The 19619-nt window shown below is 45.7% G+C and overlaps 2 protein-coding genes across 4 annotated transcripts; both read left to right on the forward strand.

The window, feature by feature from the left end:
- Nucleotides 1-880: 880 nt before the first annotated feature.
- LOC137525448 (E3 ubiquitin-protein ligase TRIM39-like) lies at nucleotides 881-2459 on the forward strand. The gene has a single exon (XM_068246539.1). The coding sequence runs from the start codon at nucleotides 882-884 to the stop codon at nucleotides 2424-2426; it is 1545 nt and encodes a 514-aa protein (XP_068102640.1). The 5' UTR covers nucleotide 881; the 3' UTR covers nucleotides 2427-2459.
- A 4309-nt stretch (nucleotides 2460-6768) lies between these two features.
- Nucleotides 6769-19198, forward strand: LOC137524177 (uncharacterized). 3 transcript variants are annotated; one of them, XM_068243757.1, is made up of 2 exons: nucleotides 6769-6828; nucleotides 15504-19198. In XM_068243757.1, exon 2 carries the CDS (start codon nucleotides 15666-15668, stop codon nucleotides 18507-18509), a length of 2844 nt encoding a protein of 947 aa, XP_068099858.1. In that variant the 5' UTR covers nucleotides 6769-6828; nucleotides 15504-15665; the 3' UTR covers nucleotides 18510-19198. The 3 variants fall into 3 exon arrangements, 2 of the variants coding, with proteins under 2 accessions (XP_068099858.1, XP_068099859.1); XR_011022640.1 differs by lacking the exon at nucleotides 6769-6828 and adding an exon at nucleotides 11690-15212 and having other exon boundaries at nucleotides 15504-15520; XM_068243758.1 differs by lacking the exon at nucleotides 6769-6828 and adding an exon at nucleotides 14313-15212 and having other exon boundaries at nucleotides 15504-16162.
- Nucleotides 19199-19619: the final 421 nt, after the last annotated feature.

Raw genomic sequence — 19619 nt, forward strand, 5'->3', positions numbered from 1 at the left:
GCCTCTTTTGTGTCCCTCTGTGTGACCTCATGTTCCCATCTCATCTCTTATCTCCCTGTGCCTCTTTTGTTCGACACTGTTCCCCCTGTGCCTCTTTTATCCCCCTGTGTTACCTCTTGTCCCCTTCTGTCTCAGCTCGTCCCCCTGCCCTAGCCAGGTATAGGTGCCCCCAGTATAGGTATCCAGGCATAGGTGCCCCCAGTATAGGTAGCCAGGTATAGGTGGTGCCTCAGTATAGGTAGCTAGGTATACGTGGTTCCAGCCCAAGTATAGGTAGCCAGGTATAGGTGATGGCCCAGTATAGGTAGCCTGTAGCCAGATATAGGTGGTGCAGCCCCAGTATAGAAAGTCTGCTGTAGCGGGCTCACTCATCTGCTCCCCACGTTCAAGAGGTGATGTCACTCTTCTCTCAGTGCTGGAACGTGGTGTGCTGGTTAGTGAGCCACAGGCCCACAGCCAGCACATGCGGCCCTTCCAGCGCTTTGGGGGTGGGGGGGGGGGCAGGGCCCCCAGAAGCCCTGGGCCCCTCACTGCAGTGTCAGTTGTCCCCCCACGATGGCTGCCCTGCTGACACATGCTGTGCTCATAGCTGGAGGGGAGAGCGGATGGGGGACTCAGATGAGGTAGGGGGGGTCTGACCCCACTCTCCACCATTGTGTCCGCTGATCCCCCTTCCTGGCTGCTTCCCCCTCCAGGCTACCTATACTTGGGGCAATTAAACTACCTATGGGGGGCGGGGGTGGCATCCTCACAAGTTTGCCTCAGGCGGCAAAATGTCTAGAACCGGCCCTGTGTATAAGTTATTGGTAAATAAGGTCACAAATGTCTCTGCCCTCTTTTTGCAAGCTAATGATCTGTCTCCTTTCCTTTCTCCCTCCAGAATGGCATCTGCTGATTTTGGACACGAGTTAAGCTGCTCCATCTGCCTGGATGTTTATACTGAGCCGGTTTCGCTGAGATGTGGACACAACTTCTGTCAGGGCTGTATTGTGACAGCTCTGGATGTGCAGGAGACGTCCGGAGTCTATTCCTGTCCAGAGTGCAGAGAGACGTTCCAAGATCGTCCCGTGCTGGAGAGGAACGAAAACCTCAGCAACATTGTGGACAACTTCACAGCTATGCAACAAGAGAAACCAGAGGTTCTGTGTACGTTCTGTGTGGATGCCCCAGTGCCAGCTGTTAAGACTTGCCAACAGTGTGAAACCTCCATGTGTGATAAACATCTGACCGCCCATAACAAGTCAGTGGACCACGTGTTAGTGGAGCCCACATCCTCCTTGATCAGCAAGAAATGCTCTATCCACAAAAAGCTCCTGGAGTATTACTGCACTGAGGACTCCACCTGTCTGTGTGTGTCCTGCTGTCTTGTTGGGACACATAAAGGACACCAGGTGGAACTTCTAGAGGAGGCTTCTAAGAAGAGAAAGGAGGGCCTAAGACATGAACTAAAAAAGATGGCACCAAAGAGAGGGAGAAATGAAGAGAGAATCCAAAGCTTACAGGACCACAAGAGGAAAGTCCAAGAAAAAGCAGCTGATAAGAAGAAGAGAGTCACAGCTCTGTTTGAGAACATCAGGAGACTGCTGGAAGTCCACGAGATGAAAGTCCTGAATGAGATCACCAGGCAAGAAGAGCAGATATCACAGTCTGTCTCTGTTTGTATCCAGCATCTGGAGACACAAGGAGAGGAATTGTCCAGGAAGATGGCTCGCATTGAGAAGATGTGTAATATGTCTGACCCAATAACTGTCCTGCAAGATCCAGAATCCGACACCGCTGACCAAGATATGGAGGAACCTTCTTTTTCTGATCTGGATGATTTTCTGATTTTGCTTGTGCTACAAAAATCTATAAATGAACTTATTTTTCAGATAAAATCACAAACCGTCTGCTCTTTGCCAAAGAAAACAGACCTGATCCTGGATGCAAAAACTGCACATGACTTTTTGAAATTATCTAATGACTTCAAAACTGCCGTAGAGTCTGACAGAAGGCACCACAGACCATATTCACGGAAGAGGTTTATGAGAGTCCCTCAGGTGATGAGTTGTGAGAGCTTTTCCTCTGGGAGACATTACTGGGAAGTGGTGGTCAGTGATGATGGAGATTGGGATGTTGGAGTAAGCTATCCTAGTATAGAGAGAGAAGGGAAGGGATCTGGCCTTGGAGATAATAACAAATCTTGGAGTTTCCGCAGATATGAGGGTGAACATTCTGCTTCCCATGATCACTTGCATAAGTCATTAAATCCTCAGTCTCCCTGCAGAAGATTAGGAATATATCTGGATTATGAAGCTGGACGTCTGTCCTTCTACCAGCTGGACAACCCCATCAGCCATTTACACACCTTCACTGCCACCTTCACTGAGCCCCTCCATGCTGCTTTCTATCTGGATGACAAAGCTTGGGTGAAGATTTTACCCTAAGATAGCATTTCAGTGGTATTTGCTGGGATGTGAGAAAACACAGCATAAAATATCCAGACAACCTCCAGAGCAGGACATAAGTGCATCAGCTCTAGTTGCATGCCAGTTATATGCCAACTGTGAGAAACCTCTGACTTTCTAACATCCCCGCCCTACACTGACGTCGCCTTTAAAGGATCTAGTGTTTTGTGTTTTGCTTTATTTCTCAAAGCAATCTTGAATTGAAAATAAATTCAAGAGATAATGAATAGCAAGTGTTGCAGGAGTGGTTTGTAGAAGTTTTCTGGTGTTTCATATTCTCGTTGTTTGGGGTTATATTAACTCTAAAAGCAAACCTGTGGGAAACTTTGGCCAAAAGTTAGATCCATACCTTGGTAGAGGGAAGCCTCTGGATCATCAGAGGTGTCAAACTCTAATACAAAGTGGGCCGAAATTGAATACTGGGACCTAGCCGTGAGCCAACTTCAATGTCTACTGGCTATCTTATTAAGTTCCCTGGTGTCTAATTGCCCCCCCCCCCCTCCATCCCCTATACAGTTCCCTGGTGTCTAGTGGCCCCACCCTCCACATACAGTTCCCTAGTGTTTAGTGCTTACCCCCTATCTCCACCATATAGCTTTCTTGGTGGTCTAGAGTGGGCCAAACATAATGCAAAGTGGGGAAAACTCTTGAGGGCCAAATTGTTCGTCTCTGAGGGCCAGATTTGGCCCACGGGCCAGAGTTGACATGTATGCTCTAGAGGCTCCCCATCACCCCCCCCCCCCCTTTCACCTCCATGTTCCAGCACTGGAACGCCCCGCCCCCAACCACCATTTGGGATCAGTGGAAACATCCAAGCCTGTCCAGCTCCATGCCATGGCGACCGGGGAAGCCCAGCAGGAAATCCCGTTCTGAACGGGATTTCCTGCTTGCTCTGATCGCCGAAGGCGATCGGAGTGGGTGGGGGGATGCCGCTGCGCTGCGGCTATCATGTAGCGAGCCCTGGGCTCGCTACATGATTTAAAAAATAAACATTTTTAAAAAATAGTGCTGCGCCACCTCCTGGGCGATATAATTGTATCGCCCAGAGGGTTAAGCAATACCTGTTGCCTGGCTGTCCTGCTGATCCTCTGCCTCTAATACTTTCAGCCATAGCCCCTGAACAAGCATGCAGCAGATCAGGTGTTTCAGACATTATTGTTAGAACTGACATGATTAGCTGCATGCTTGTTTCTGGTGACTCAGACACTACTGCAGCCAAATCAGCATTTAGTTTAAGCAAGTTTTCATTCATCCACTCCTGAAGCTCAGCTAAGCATGTGTTTATTTTTGGAATGAGGTCTGTCATTTCGTGTTTGAATGACAAATATAGCTGGGTGTCATCAGCATGGCAGTGGTATGTCAGACTATGTTTTTGAATGATTTTCCCGAGTGGCAGCATGTATATGGTAAACAACAAAGGGAATAGTATTGAGCCCGTAACTAGAAATCATTGGGCCCCCCTGCGAAAATGTGGTTTCCCCCCTAGGTATAGGTGCCAAAGCATGTGCTTTTGGTGCACGGAGCTCATTGCCAGGTGCCCCCAGTATAGCCAGGTATAGGTGCCCCCAGTATAGCCAGGTATGGGTGCCCCCAGTGTAGCTTAGGTATGGGTGTCCTCAGTATAGCCAGATATAGGTGCCCCCAGTGTAGCTTAGGTATGGGTGCCAACAGTATAGCTAGGTATAGGTGACCCCAGTATAGCCAGGCATGGGTGCCCTCAGTATAGCCAGGCAAGGGTGCCAATAGTATAGCCAGGTATGGGTGCCAACAGTATAGCCAGGCATCGGTGCTAACAATATAGCCAGGTATAGGAGCCCCCAGTATAGCCAGGCATGGGTGCCAACAGTATAGCCTGGTACAGTTGCCCCAGTATAGCTAGGCATGGGCGCCAACCAGGGCCGGATCATCCACCAGGCACTACAAGCATCAGCTTAGGGCCCGTTGAAGGTCTAAAGGGCCCTGTGAGCCTGCTCCATCCATAATATTTTTGCTGTGCTGCTCGCCTTCCCCGCTGCCTCCCCATTGCAGCCTCAGACCAGTAGTGTTGTCCGGATCATGAACGATTCGGATCTTTGATCCGAATCTCTTTTGTGAGTCGAATCATCCGAATCATCAAAATGAACGATTCGGATCACAAAAGGGGTGGAGCCAGGATCGGCACGCCCCCACGGGCAGGGGGGTCCTGGAAGCAAGACAAATTACACATTTATATCGGGCTTTTCTCCTGGCGGACTCCACGCCTTCTTGCTATCATTGTCAATGATCAGCCCTGGATACATGCATTACATGAAGGTAAAGTTGGCACACAATCACCCAGTGCTTGTGCTATATATGTCACAAGAGCAGTAACTTGTAGACGTTTCATTACAACATTTATATTGCCAATTACATTAGTTAGACCAGTGCACCATGCTTATGTATGTTTAATACCCTACAACTGTGCTACTGTCACTTCATTGTGTATTTATTTAAGTTAGGCTGACCAGGCGTCCTCTTTTGCCTGGACAGGTCCACTTTTTATGACCCGTCCAGGCCGTCCTCTCGGATTTTTTACATGTCCGGGTGACTGAACACAGAGGGAGCCGAGCTGCTTTGTTCAGTGTGTGAGTCGGGCACAGACTGGCCAGGGGAGAAGGGTGGCAATCTCCCCCCAGGCAGCCTTTCATTCAGTGATTTAGGGCAGGTCTGGTGTATTCAGGTTTGTTGTGGTAAGGTAATGTGAAACGCAAGGCTAGCTGATAAAAGTGCAATTAGAGGGCAGGCAAGCTTGTAAATATACACAGCATGATGCAGAGCTTGCCTAGAGGGTCCCTGGGCAAATATCTGTCTAGTCTCTCCCCATTGTCATAATGACTGCATGTGTGGATAAGGGGTTAAAAAAGTTGAAAAGTTTTTGACAGTCCCTAGACTCCAGGAGGGCTGCTTTCTGACTTGTGTGAGAGCCTGGCAGAGCCTCCTGTATTCCTGCACTTCATCATAAACGCCTTTGTTAGCTTGAATTAACCCCAAAGTGTTCAGTTAAATCACTGAGATATCCAGCTTTCAGTATGGGCAAATGAATGGCAAACCGTTCAGTACAGCATGTTTCACTTGTCTTTTCTCAGCAGTTACAGTTTTAGGTTGAACAGAAGACATACAGCCATCCAGTTCAGCCAGAATACTAAATCATTGTGCTTAACTAGCATGGTTTTTACAGTCTTCTCTGGAGTTCTCACCATGATTGTCATTTGTCATCTGCCTGTGTGATTTTATTGCATTTTGTGGGGAAATCTTCTGCGAATCTGATTGCATTTTGTGGTCGGTCGGGCGGCCAGCCCTTCACTACCATGTGGTCTGGGGAAAAAAAAACGGCCCTCCATGCCCGCGAAGTTGGACAGCACACTGCTAAGGTCTTGTATATTTGGCCCCACCCATGACCACGCCCACATGCTGTTGTGATCGTCCTCTTTTTTGGAAATCAAAATATGGTCACCCTATTTAAGTCATTTCAAGTAACCCTTTAGTCACAACAGTTAAATGCATAAACTATCTGAATCCAGTGGCATGATTGGGATGTTTAGCTGAAGGGGTTAAAAGTGATGGATGACCATGCAGGCAAACAATGAGTTAGGTGATTGAGGGACTGTGAAAGTAGATAAGGGGTTAGAGTCTTGGGCGACTGCACAATTGCTTTCTTTCACTGTGCGACGTTTGCATTCAAAGTACACAGATGAACATATAGGTGAAATATATGTAAAGCATATGACTTCAGCATGTGGGTATTACGTGCAAACATTTCTGCTCTCTGCTCGTCCCTCCTCCCTTCTCTGTCCACTCCCTGCCCTCTGTCCATCTTCTCCCCTTCTCTGTGTGTCCACCCCCCTCCCCTTCTCCTGTCCACAGACCTGTCCTGCTGTTCATTTCACCCCCGAATGCTTCCGGTAGTAAAATGATCCGAGATTCGGATCAAAGATCCGGATCTCTTCAATGATCCGATTCGAATCATCCGGATCATTGAAAAGATCCGAACTTCCCATCTCTACGACCAGGCTACCAGCTGTCCCAGCTGCCTTCCTGTCAGAAGCGGCATTGGCCGTATGCAGTGTGTGCAGGGGACAAACCACTTTTACCAGCAGGGAGGGGGTTTGCAACAAACTGCTAGTTGTAAAATTAAATAGACTCTTACATCAGGCTGGAGCCTGATCTACATTTCCCATTCCTTCCTGCTCGGCATTTACAGCTCCAGCTCTGCGGACTAAAAAGCTGAGAACTGCAGAGTCCTGGAATGTCAGTACGTCCAGCTCCCCCCTCCCCCGGGAAAGTGAAGACGCTAGGAGGAGGAGAGGAGAGATACACAGACACGTGCAGGGGAGACAGCGTCACAAAGTGCTATGAGCCGAAGGTGCTGCTGTATATATGTGTGCATGTGTATGGTTCTGTGTATGAATGGTGGCTGCTTGTGTGTATGCATTGTGTGCTGTGAGTTGGAGGTGCTGCTGTATGTATGCAATGTGTGCTGTATGTGTGCATATGTCTGGATTTGTGTATAGATCACTGCTTGAATGTATTGAATGTATGCATTGTGTGCTGCATGTGTGGGGTATCTGTGCACAGTATAAGAGTGTGTGTGTGTATATTATGTACTTATATAGAGAATGTTGCCCTCCTCCCCTGTGTCCAATGTTGCACCCCTCTTTCACCCCCCTCCCCCTTCAATATTAAAGTGTGGTTGATATAATCACAGAAGTGCCCCCCCCCCCCCTTTATCCACTCCTCCCTCCCCATCCCATAGTCGCACATGGTTTTGTTCAGTCTGGTGTGTTGGGGCACTGTCCGCGGCATGTGCACAGGGTGATTCAGGTACTGACCCTTGGCGGACCCAAATTACTTCTTCCTCCAAGTTGCTATGACTTGGAGGGGGAATCATATTTAGCGGCAGCAGGGTAAGCAGTCATTCGGCTCACCCTGCGCCCAACTCACCGGCGTAGATAGTGAACTAGCTGCAATGTATACTGATCTTTGTTACCTCAATTATATACAATATACGCTGTTACTCTGTGCCTGTACTGATAGTAATCTAGCTGCAATGTGTGCTAATTGCTAATACCTCTAATGTGTACAGTATCAGCTGTGACTATGTGCCTGCACTGATAGTAAACTAGCTGCAATGTGTGATGATCTCTGCTACCTCCAGTATGTACAGTATAAGGTGTTACTCTGTGACTGTACTGATAGTAAACTAGCTGCAGCATGTGCTGATCTCTGCTACTCCCAGTATGTACAGTATAAGACTAGACACAGAACATTTATATTAGGGATGGGACGAATCCACAATTTCTTCGAATCCGGATCCGAATCTAAAAAGGTTCTCGAATATCTCGAACCTTTCGAATCCCGAATCTAACGAATCCTGCACATAAGAATTGTGCGATCCGTGGTATAGTTGCCCGCAGTATAGGTAGCAAGGTAAAGGTGCCTTCAGTATAGCTAGCTAGGTATGGGTGCCTTCAATATTGGTAGCTTTCAGTATAGGTAGCAAGGTATAGGGGCCTGCAGTATAGGTAGCAAGGTATATGGGCCTTCAGTATAGGTAGCAGGGTATATAGGCCTTCAGTATAGGTAGCAGGGTATATGTGCCTTCAGTATAGGTAGCAGGGTATATGGGCCTTCAGTATAGGTAGCAGGGTATAGGGGCCTTCAGTATAGGTAGCAGGGTATAGGGGCCTTCAGTATAGGTAGCAGGGTATAGGGGCCTTCAGTATAGGTAGCAGGGTATAGGGGCCTTCAGTATAGGTAGCAGGGTATAGGGGCCTTCAGTATAGATAGCAGGGTATATGTGCCTTCAGTATAGGTAGCAGGGTATATAGGCCTTCAGTATAGGTAGCAGGGTATATAGGCCTTCAGTATAGGTAGCAAGGTATATGTGCCTTCAGTATAGGTAGCAGGGTATATGGGCCTTCAGTATAGGTAGCAGGGTATATGGGCCTTCAGTATAGGTAGCAGGGTATATGGGCCTTCAGTATAGGTAGCAGGGTATATGGGCCTTCAGTATAGGTAGCAGGGTATATGGGCCCTCAGTATAGGTAGCAGGGTATAGGGGCCTTCAGTATAGGTAGCAGGGTATAGGGGCCTTCAGTATAGGTAGCAGGGTATATGGGCCTTCAGTATAGGTAGCAGGGTATATAGAGGCCTTAAGTATAGGTAGGTATGTAGGTAGGTATAGGGGCCTTTAGGTAGGTAAAGGGACCTTCAGTATAGGTAGCAGGGTATAGGGCCTTCAGTATAGGTAACAGGGTATATAGAGGCCTTAAGTATAGGTAGGTATGTAGGTAGGTATAGGGGCCTTTAGGTAGGTAAAGGGACCTTCAGTATAGGTAGCAGGGTATAGGGCCTTAAGTATAGGTAGGTATGTAGGTAGGTAGGTATAGGGGCCTTTAGGTAGGTAGTGACAAAGCTGTGATACCCGTCTAGTTTATATAACGGACATTTTGTTCATATAGCTCCATTTGGTGATGTATAAATCATTTCAGTTAGAAGAAGGCCACAAAATGTGTACGTGTTCAGGGACACTGGCTGTTCTTGAGCATGTCCTAATAGTAGATTTACCGTTATTTTGCAATGTCCTAGCTTCCTTGACTTTTAGTGGAAAAGAGGCCCCAAGGACAGATTTAGACAAGTGATGTGTTGTCCAGACTGGACCACTTCCCCTTGTGACCTTAAACAGAAGGTTGAGTAAGAGAACAGTGGGTGGTGAAACTCATTATAATATGGGTGGAGAGTTCTAAGAATTAAATGTTAACTGCTTCATGTCTGCACTGATTATTGAACTGTGATTGGTTTTTGTAACACTGATGGACATCCTGAACTGCCCAGAGGCATGTATATTTTTGCATAACTGTAACTGATAAAAGTCATTGTAACTAGTGAAATTGTAGCATTTGTCTCCTACACATGCCTCATCAACAAGCTTCTTGATGAAAATAAACGAGCCGTCCTTTTAAGAGGTGTGCCTTGAGTCATTACTGTCAGTATATTGCTTTGACAGTTTTGGTGGAGAATGACGGGCACAATAGAACTATAAATTGACTTTGTGGCACATCTCTGAAGGGATCCTTTTGATTTTGGGAGAGCGGAGACCGGACTAGCATCAGCTCAGGGGTCCAAGTATTGGATCTTCACAGCGCTGTAAAAGGTGAGCTTTATTACCTTAAATCTGATATTGCACCCCTGTGCTGCGTGCGAATTCATCCTCTGCTCGGCCGATATCTGATATGGATCTCCTTCTGACGGCTTCCTCCTAGTCCTAGAATGTGGTATGTTCTGGTATGTTTTATAATTTTTTTTGTGTGCATACCATGTCTTTTTGTTAACTAGCTTGCTGCTTGAAAAATATAGAGAATAAGCATAAGTGATATATTACTGTACTGCAGTTTCTGATGTAAATGTGTGAATGACTCATGCCATTATTTGTGTTCTAAGCATCGCCTCAGGATACATACTGTTGAGACACTTCGGACATCCCTAACAGAACTTTAGAGTAAAATAGGATTCTTAATTGGTATCGCTGACTATCAGTAATGTTAGTAAATTAACATATAGGGACACGAGGTGTTCTCGGCAGAGTGTAATCTGAAAATAAGGTCAAACTGTGTTGTTCTTATCAAGTTTCTGTTGCATATAGTGAAAGTATTTTGTTGGTCAAGATATAGGTGCTTACACTTAGTGCTGATCATTGTGTTCACCAGTATATGTTGGTGGGTTGTTTTCTCCTTTCCATTGGTCACCTTAATAGCATAAAATATCAGTGATACATCGCGGTGGAAGGCATTTAGCCAGCTAGTCACTGCGGTGCGCTGGGATGATGAATGGAGAGGAGGAGAGTGAATTTACCAGCTTTGTGTCCGGCTTGTACAACACTGTATAAGAAATTTTACACATGTCCTGAGTGCCTAACACCGTTACGAAAAATATCTAGTATTGTTGGTTATTTGGTCAGAGGAGGAATAACCTGTGGTATCCCAAACACCTTTCTAGATAAACGTAAGCCAGTTGTGATAGAATCTTACAAGCCACCTGGCTCGCTGCAGCCACCAGTCAGCTATACATTTCCTTTGTATTCAGCACCCTGGGAGTGCAGCGAATTAGGCATTAAATTTCGGCCAGTGCTGAATGCACCCTGGAACCTATCCAATCCTCAGATACCAGGGGAACAGGCACAGGACTCAGAAAGCTCAGCGGAATCTGACGAGTTTGAGAGTCTGCCAATAATTGCTCCCTGCCACCGCCCTATCCCACAGGTGCAGGAAAGTGTTGAGCGCTATCTGAGGGTTAGACGGGCTCAAATAACTCAAAAACCCGAAAATCTGTAAATATGAACTCTACATAAATTACTCTGCATAAATTACTGGCTAAACTGGTGATGCCACTGGCAGGTTTCTTCCTTTGACTAAATGACCATAGAATATACGCCCTATTCTGAACAAGGCTGTGGTGTGTGGACTTATGGGTTTGCTGTTGCAGCCTGCGCTGTGGTGTTTCTAGTGGTTGCCTGGTGTTATTGTCGCTGGAGGGAGTTGTGTTGTCCTGATTTGGTTGAAGTATACGGAACCAGGGCTGAGTCAGAGAGAGCATTGAGGTTCGGTTTTGGTATCAGGGCATCAGGAGAGCAAACTCAGTGCCACTTCAGAGAAAAGCCCAATCAGTTAGACTCGGTCAGTTGCCATTCAATAGAGATTGTAGATGGTGGTGTCGAGGTTAGTCCATCGGGAGGGGACCCTCTATCAGACCAAGCCAGTGAAGGGTCCACTCAGCCAGATCTAAGTGTTTGTCACCCGCACAATTATTGCAGTTTGGATTTCACAGGGTTGGCAATGTTCACCAGACCAATGCCTACTGGGCAACAGTAAAGGATCGGGTGACCAGTTGGGCAGCAAGGACAAACATAACTGTTTGCCAGACCACGTGAGACAGTGTGACTATTGTGACTCCCTCTACTGTGTGCTGGAGTGAGCACAATATTGCCAGACCACGTGAGACAGTGATTATTGTGACTCCCTCTACTGTGTGCTGGAGTGAGCACAATATTGCTGAATAACAAACATAAAACCTTGCTGTTTGCCAGACCACGTGAGACAGTGTGACTATTGTGACTCCCTCTACTGTGTGCTGGAGTGAGCACAATATTGCCAGACCACGTGAGTGTGATTATTGTGACTCCCTCTACTGTGTGCTGGAGTGAGCACAATATTGCTGAATAACAAACATAAAACCTTGCTGTTTGCCAGACCACGTGAGACAGTGTGACTATTGTGACTCCCTCTACTGTGTGCTGGAGTGAGCACAATGTTGCCAGACCACGTGAGACAGTGTGACTATTGTGACTCCCTCTACTATGTGCTGGAGTGAGCACAATAGTGCTGAATAACATCAGTAAAACCTTGCTGACCCTTGTGAAAATCAACAGAGGGGTGACGGGATTGGCTGACTCCAGTGTGCTTAGTGGTTCACACGGTAGCAACAGGGAGAGAACCTGTTGCTCAAGTTGCTCCCAGGCGAAACCAGAGATTGGCCATCTCTGGTGTGAGAATTGCTTGGAATTCAAGGGGAACACATAGTCCATATTATGGGGAATTCAATTGCTCAGAAGCGAGCGTCAAATCGCGGTGAGCCGCAGCATTTGACGCCGCGAGAAGAGATGTGTAGCAAGTATGGACCGTGGGTCTCCCGATACTTGGAGGACTGGGAGCGATGGACTAACCAGAAATATGCCAGAAAGGGAACTTTTAAACCAAAGGTGTGGGAAAATTTGTGGGATGTCCATAGGGTAAGGATGACTCGCCCAAACGAGCGAGAAGCATGGAGTAGGTGGATGATGGAGGCGATTCGCCGATCCGAAGACGTCACCATCATGACAGTAAAACAATCAGGCGCAGGAGGGTCACCACAGCTAGAAGATGAGGAGACTGAAGACACTGATGTGCTGGATATGGGAGCACATCAGGCTTGGACAGCACTTATGTCCAGGTCTTCTCGTAGGCGGACTGATAAGGCCGTGTCTCGGCATGTAAAATATAGAGCTGCTGCAGAAGCTCTTGATGACAGTGCTGACACACGGCCACCAGTTGATCTCACTGGGAAAGAGGAAGTACAGGCACACAGCGACAACGGACAGCTAACGCAGACCTCATTAGAGACAACACACAATAGCAGTGACAGGCTGGCCCACATACAACCTGACAGAGAGAGAGATGACTCTACAGCTGTATGCCAATCCTCGTTGTATTCAGGACTGACTAATGAGTTAAACAAACCCACAGCTCCTACACAGCTAAGGGAGGAAACACCACCACCAGCTTATAGAACAAGTAAAGTAGTAGGGAGTATTCCCCATGGATATACCCCAGCCCCATATGACAGGCCACTTCCCCTTCAGCATATGTTGAATGGTAGTCCATATTTGCCCCTTTGTGGGCGAATGCCAACTCATATTGATAGTGCTAGCAATTACCCCTGGCAGTTTCAACTGTCACCCCTGGCTTACCCCTCAGTTCCATCCCAGATAAGCAATGAATCTAGTTTCTGTCATGCTCCACTATCCTCACAATCCACTAGCATGGTGAGACTACCAAGCTTGCCATCACCTGGGTGGCAACAACATCTGAGCCACTACAACCCAGGAGGGGAGGTGGCACCCCCTCTCATTGATCTTGAATCTACATTTACTGCCACACCCATCCCTGGGAATGGAGGTATGGAAATGGCCCACCCTGGTGGTCTAAGCGGCACTTTTCAAGGCACTTTACAGTTAAATCCACATACAATCCCTTTAACACCGCAGCAACAGCCAGGCAACACCAACAGCAACAGCCAGCCATGCAGGATAAGTGACACTAACCCTTTTAAAAATGACATAAGTTTCCTTAATCAACCACAGATACAGCAAACTTCAAGTAGGCCAAGGAGCAGTGTCAACCTGTCACGATCTCCTGCTGCTCCTAGTTGGGAAGAGGGTCCTCATTCACCTGAGCTTGTATTCCCTGTTAGAGAGCAAGTGCTATCAGATAATCAGGGTAACCAGACAGGTACTGTTAGACACCATATACCCTGGACACCCGCAGAAATGAAGGGACTCCTGAGTACCATACCCCATCCAAGAACTGATCCAGCTAAGTTTGCAAAGGAAATAGTAGATACTCAGACATGCTACAAAGCTACATGGAGTGACATGTTCCAAATTATCAAACGAGTGTGTGGGGAAGGGGATCTTGAGGAAGTAGTCAGCAAAACATTTATCCCAAGGGAGGTAGCACAGGACTCAATTGAGGAGGGACACTTTTGGACAAGTGCCCTTGCCACGTTGATCAAAACTGTTTACCCCCCTCGATCATGGTCCAATGTATCCTCTGTGACCCAAGCTGCAAATGAGGATTGCATGGCTTATTACAATAAGTTTAAACAAGCAATCGAATCAGCTGGGTGTAACATCACTAGTGAAGACCTTAAACCAGTGGTACTGCATAATTTCATGACAGGGCTGAAAGGTAAAATTCGAGAAAAATTGATGATTGCCAATCCAGATTGGAGAGACAAACCACTCTCCTCTTTGTTATCTCTGGCTACAGCCATAGAGAGAAACATACTGGATGCAGAGGAAAAAAAGCCTCAGAAAATTTATATTGTAAGTGGAGGGGATAAATTGAGGGAGACACAAAGGGAGCCACCCCCACCCCGTAGGCAACTACGGGTGTGCTATAGATGTGGGGACCCAGGACATCTCGTCAAACAGTGTAACTACACACCTCAGGGAAAGCGTAACATGACACAGAGGAATAGGGACACTGACATAGTGCCCGACTCTTCATCTGACTGACTAACCGCTCTGCCTGTCATTTCCACCACAGGCAAAGGAAATGCTTATGTGGAAATGAAGCTTAATGACCAAACTGTAAATTGTCTTTTAGATACAGGAGCCTCACGATCAGTGCTGCGATCTAATGAAATTGAACTACCCATACAAGGTACACACAAAAGGTACAGATGAGATTTCATTAGGGAATAACAAAGCTGACATGGCGGCTAAGGATGCTGCCTTACATGGCACCATGATTACAGAGATCTATGTGGTCAGCCCCCCACAAGGGGAAGGCGAGTACATGGATTTAACTGTTCTTAAAAACTTACAAACCCAGACTGAAAAACAGATGAGACAAAAATGGGAGGAACAAGGATGTAGTGAAATAGATGGCCTGTGGAGCCATGCAGATGGCAGGTACTGTGCCCCTCCCACTTTGTATCACTACCTAGTGGAGGTGTCACATGGCCCATCACACTTGGCGAAGGATGCAATAATCAGCCTCATCACAAAATACTGGGTAGCCCCAGGAGTCTCCACAGTGGCAGAGAGATTCTGTCAAACATGTGAAACATGTCAAAAACACAATCCTGGTAAGCTTGTCAAGACACCCACTAAACACTTGCCTAGGCCTCTGTATCCATTCCAGAGGCTGCAAATTGACTATATCCAGTTGCCTAAGTGTCAGCAGTTCCAGTATGTACTGGTATGTGTTGACATCTTCTCTGGCTGGGTGGAAGCATGGCCTGTTGCACAGGCCACAGCTTCTGCCACAGCGAAAAAACTGTTACAAGAAATTGTGTGCAGATATGGAATATTTGAGACTCTGGAATCTGATAGGGGTACACATTTTACAGGACAAGTAATGACCGAAGTGCTGGAAGGGCTACAGGTGGAACAAAGATTTCACACTCCATACCATCCACAAGCATCAGGTAAGGTGGAGAGATACAATGGGATAATCAAAAACAGATTATCCAAAATGTGTGAAAAAACTAAGCTTACATGGATACAGGCTTTGCCACTGGTCCTGAAATCAATGAGGCATACACCTAGGGGTCCAGAGAAACTCACCCCTTATGAAATTTTGTTTGGGAGACCAGCACCCACGGGTCTATTCTTCCCACAGGAAATGAAAATGATGCATTGCTCACTGAAAATGTATGTACAAGAGTTACATAATTTGCTTACAAAATTGCATGGACAAGTTTTCTCCTCTATTCCAGATCCTGAGTCCGATACAGGATCCCATTCACTGAAACCTGGAGACTGGGTGGTAGTAAAAAGATTCCAAAGGAAAGGGTTGGAAAACAGGTTTGATGGACCTTACCAAGTCCTATTAACCACCTCTACTTCAGTAAAATTGGAAGGAAAAATTCCCTGGATCCATGCTTCTCATTGCAAGAAGATACGCAAAAGTGATTAATGCAAACATGCCACCAGGGGCATCTATGTTAGTCTGTCTTGCATGTTGTTTGTCATGTATGTTCAAAGGTGCTGAGGGACAAACTACCTCTAGCCACCACCAGCAACCTTGGGTGCCACCAGCATCATATGGTGAGTGGGGGGTGAAACCACAAGGCTGGGATCCTGCCCACTTGCATAGGGTTGAGTGTAAACAGGGGAAACTAGTGCCAAGATATCCACTTTTTTACCGAGGGTATATGCATGTACACGGTACAAAGGGAATGAGTCCTGCTAGCCTGCACTATTTTGAGCACGCTAGGCCAATTCATCCACCCCTGGTGATAGACACATACTGGCATACCTTGGACGAACTGTGTAATACTATGTACCACAGAATGATTCCTCCTTTTCAGGAGCATCTTAAAAAAAGGCTGGGTGGGAAACCAGAGATCACTTTCTTTTTGACATATGTTCAAGACAGACTTGTCCCTGACTGTGAGGCAGATGAGGACCCAGAAATAGACACATGTACTATGCCAGGGATTTTTATTGCAGACACAGACAACCCAGATTCTGAGATACTTGACGGTGACGATTTAAAAGACTTATCTACTGATTTAGACAATGGGAGATCGGATGACTTGATGATAGTAAGGTGTGAGAAAGACAGGTTACATCCTGAGGACCCAACAAGAGGAGGGTATGATGACTGGTATATAGTGTATGTGGTATATAATGTGGGTGAGACAAGACAATATAGGAAAATATTCTATGACCAACCTGAACCCGTGCAAGGTACTCTATTAAATAAATGTTATGATCCAGCAGATGGAATCATGGAGTTCTTGCTTACTCGAGCCCCTGAGTACTTTGGAACAGTAGATCCACTTACATACCTGACTCAAGAGAGACTTATATTTGGACTCAACTGCAGTGTAGTCCAACAGGCCACCTGGTACACACATAATGAGAAAGTTAGACTTAATGCATATGCAAGCACCCTGGTGTTGCACGTACAAACAGATGCTAGAAATAAGAAATTTGAGCATATCACTCCAAAAGAAGGTGTAACAGTACAACAGTATATGATGAGGATCATGAGAGAAGCCTGTACATCAGACATTGAGGGTCACTATATTATTGACACAGCACATTGGGCATCTAACCAATCTCTTGTCTTTAATGGACCAAACCCGTGGAAATGGGAAGTACTGTGTAACGGAATAGACACACCAAAGGTAAATGAATGGATGTATGGGGTTCCCATGTCTGAAGGATTGAGAGGATTGTATCACACCACAGACTGGAAAGACCCTCATGGCTATGAGTTAGATTTGGATTTAAACTTGGATGGACCATTTGTTTGGCCTTTCTGCGATGAGTCAGATGAAGGATGCTGGACTTTTACCCAATCTGTCCAGTTGAACAGAGAAAGTCCAGTCCCTGGTGTGAACAATCCATCAATAAATAAACGAGGGTGGTATACATGGGAAGGGAGAGGCCAGGTATGTGCAACTATAGTCCGGGTGGAAAGAGAAAAGGATGTTGTGGTCCCTGTAAAAATGAATCCAAATATATGTAAAGTCCCAGCTGTCAAAATAGCAGACCTAATAGTCCCTCAACTGGCCTCACCTTGGGCAGTATTGTTGGATACAAAGTTTGTTTTGTACACGTGGAGAGTAACATTAACTGATTTTAGGGTAGATATGTGGGACAGGAGGTGTGGTGTATATATTAAAAATCAGATCTACATGTTGAAAGGATGGTTGGAATCGGGGTATAGTCACCATAAGTCTAAAAGGGATTTGATGGATAAAGCTCTGGGGGCGGGAGGTCTTGGTCTAGGGGCCTTGAATACTATGGATTTAGAAGTATTAAGAAATAAACTTGGAGGGCTGGCTCAACATGTAGGGGAGGGAGTGAAAACTCAGTTAGATATAAATCATGTGTTAGAAAATCTACAACATGATCACATTGATGCTACAGCCTCACTGTCAGAGGTAATGAAGCAGAAATTTAAAGGGTTAGTAGCAGGTCTGGTTAAACAGCAGGAAGAAGTCCAATTAGCATTGTCTTGTACACAGGTTCAATCTGAACTATCACAGGATCTAAAGCTAATGATAACCTCACTGCATGCTGGTCACTTTCCCATAAATTTGCGTAGACAAGCTGAGAGATCTGTTCCTAAATTTGCAATGACGCATGAAAAATGGTGGCTTACTCAATTCCATGGGTGTCAAAACCTCACATGCACTATTTCTTCTTTAGTGCCAGTTGCAGGTGAGGAGCATCAAGCTTATACAGTGGTAAATTTGGGTTCTGTTTTGTCAGCAGGTGTAGTTTTGCTTCCCAGAGTAAACCATGACATAATGATTTATGAAGAAGGTGAGCCCAGGTTGTTAGACACAGATGGGTGTTGGAGAAAGGAAAATGTACTGTTATGTCAAGGACAGCAAAACAGGATTATAAGGCAACAATGTTGGGATGAGGAAGGATCATGCTTGATGGATGCAAAAGAGAAGATGCCGAGCCGGATGAAGTACCTAGGACAGGGTTATTGGTGCTGGTATCAAATGGAGAATGCCACCTCTTATGCAGTATATACATTCAATTGTACTCAGAGTGGAACACTGACCAGAGGGGTGTACTGTACCACTGGCCCAGTCCTGGGAGTTGATCTGGCACAGCAGAAGGGACGTACACCCATAACACCTGAAAAAAGACTAGACATCAAGCCTGATACACCTGTCCATTTACAAAAAAATTCCTTTAGGATTTGGAGCAGAATTGAAAGGATGGTTATTGGATTTTGGGAGGGAAGATGAGATCATAAAAACACTCAGAGCTTCAGAAAGGCAAGCAACAGTGCGTTTGGAGCACGATCGTGAGAAACTAGTACAAGTCTCACATGCTCTAGAACAAGATGCTAAAGTATCATGGTGGGAAAGTCTATTTGGGTATAGTCCAAAAGCAAGTGCCTTTCTGAACCTCATGCTCCATCCAGTAGTGGTGCTCATTGTCCTTACATGTTTACTATACATTTTCCAGGTACTTGTGTTTTGTAAAATCAAAAGATTAGGTGCTAAAATGAGTAAGAAACAACAGAAACCCAGGGATGTTTTGGTGGTAGTTTCACAAGGTGAAGAATATATCTAAATGTTATATGGGTAGTTTAAACTTTCTCATGTTCCCTTAGTTAAAAGGAAGTGCATGGAAATGAGTAAATGGAAGTAGTAGACGCCCTCCATGAAAGGAGAGAACCATATAACCTAGGTATGAATGAAACCAATATAATCAATACAGGCTTATCCTGAACTATGCAGCTGGTGGTCAGACTACCAGGTGAGGGGCGGGAGAAGTCTGTCATGGATGAAAGGGTAGGTTTGTTAGGTATTGTAATTCCCTACTAAATCAACTTATTATTGTGATTTAATTACTACTATACTTACTTGGTGTTATACTTTATAATAATCATACAAACATATATATATATAAACAAAATAAGAGATTAAAAGGGACGGCATTTGCAACGTGTAAAAAAAAAAAAAAAAAAAAAAAAAAAAAAAAAAAAAAATCACATGCCTCTCAATGAGTTAATTTCCTTCTTTATGCATTATTGTTGTATCTCCCTATGGTTCTACCCTTCTACCTCAACAAGACATATTGTGCCTCAGCTTATCACCAAGAAGACACTTATGGATCAAGGTCTGTGGTATGAACTCTACCTCCTGATTTAAAATCTACCTCATGTTCATAATGTTCTACAATAAAAGGCAAAGAGGTCCTAAGGGTGCAAGGGAAGAAAGACCCCAGCTGGGAAAGACAAAGATGGATGAATCCTTAGTAAAACATCGCTCTACGATTGCATCACTACAGATCAATACAAGAGCACTCTTGTCCTGACATCATCACCTGCTGTACTTGAAAGGATCAAA

This window comes from Hyperolius riggenbachi, chromosome 7 (genome assembly GCF_040937935.1).
Source record: "Hyperolius riggenbachi isolate aHypRig1 chromosome 7, aHypRig1.pri, whole genome shotgun sequence".
Taxonomy (NCBI): domain Eukaryota; kingdom Metazoa; phylum Chordata; class Amphibia; order Anura; family Hyperoliidae; genus Hyperolius; species Hyperolius riggenbachi.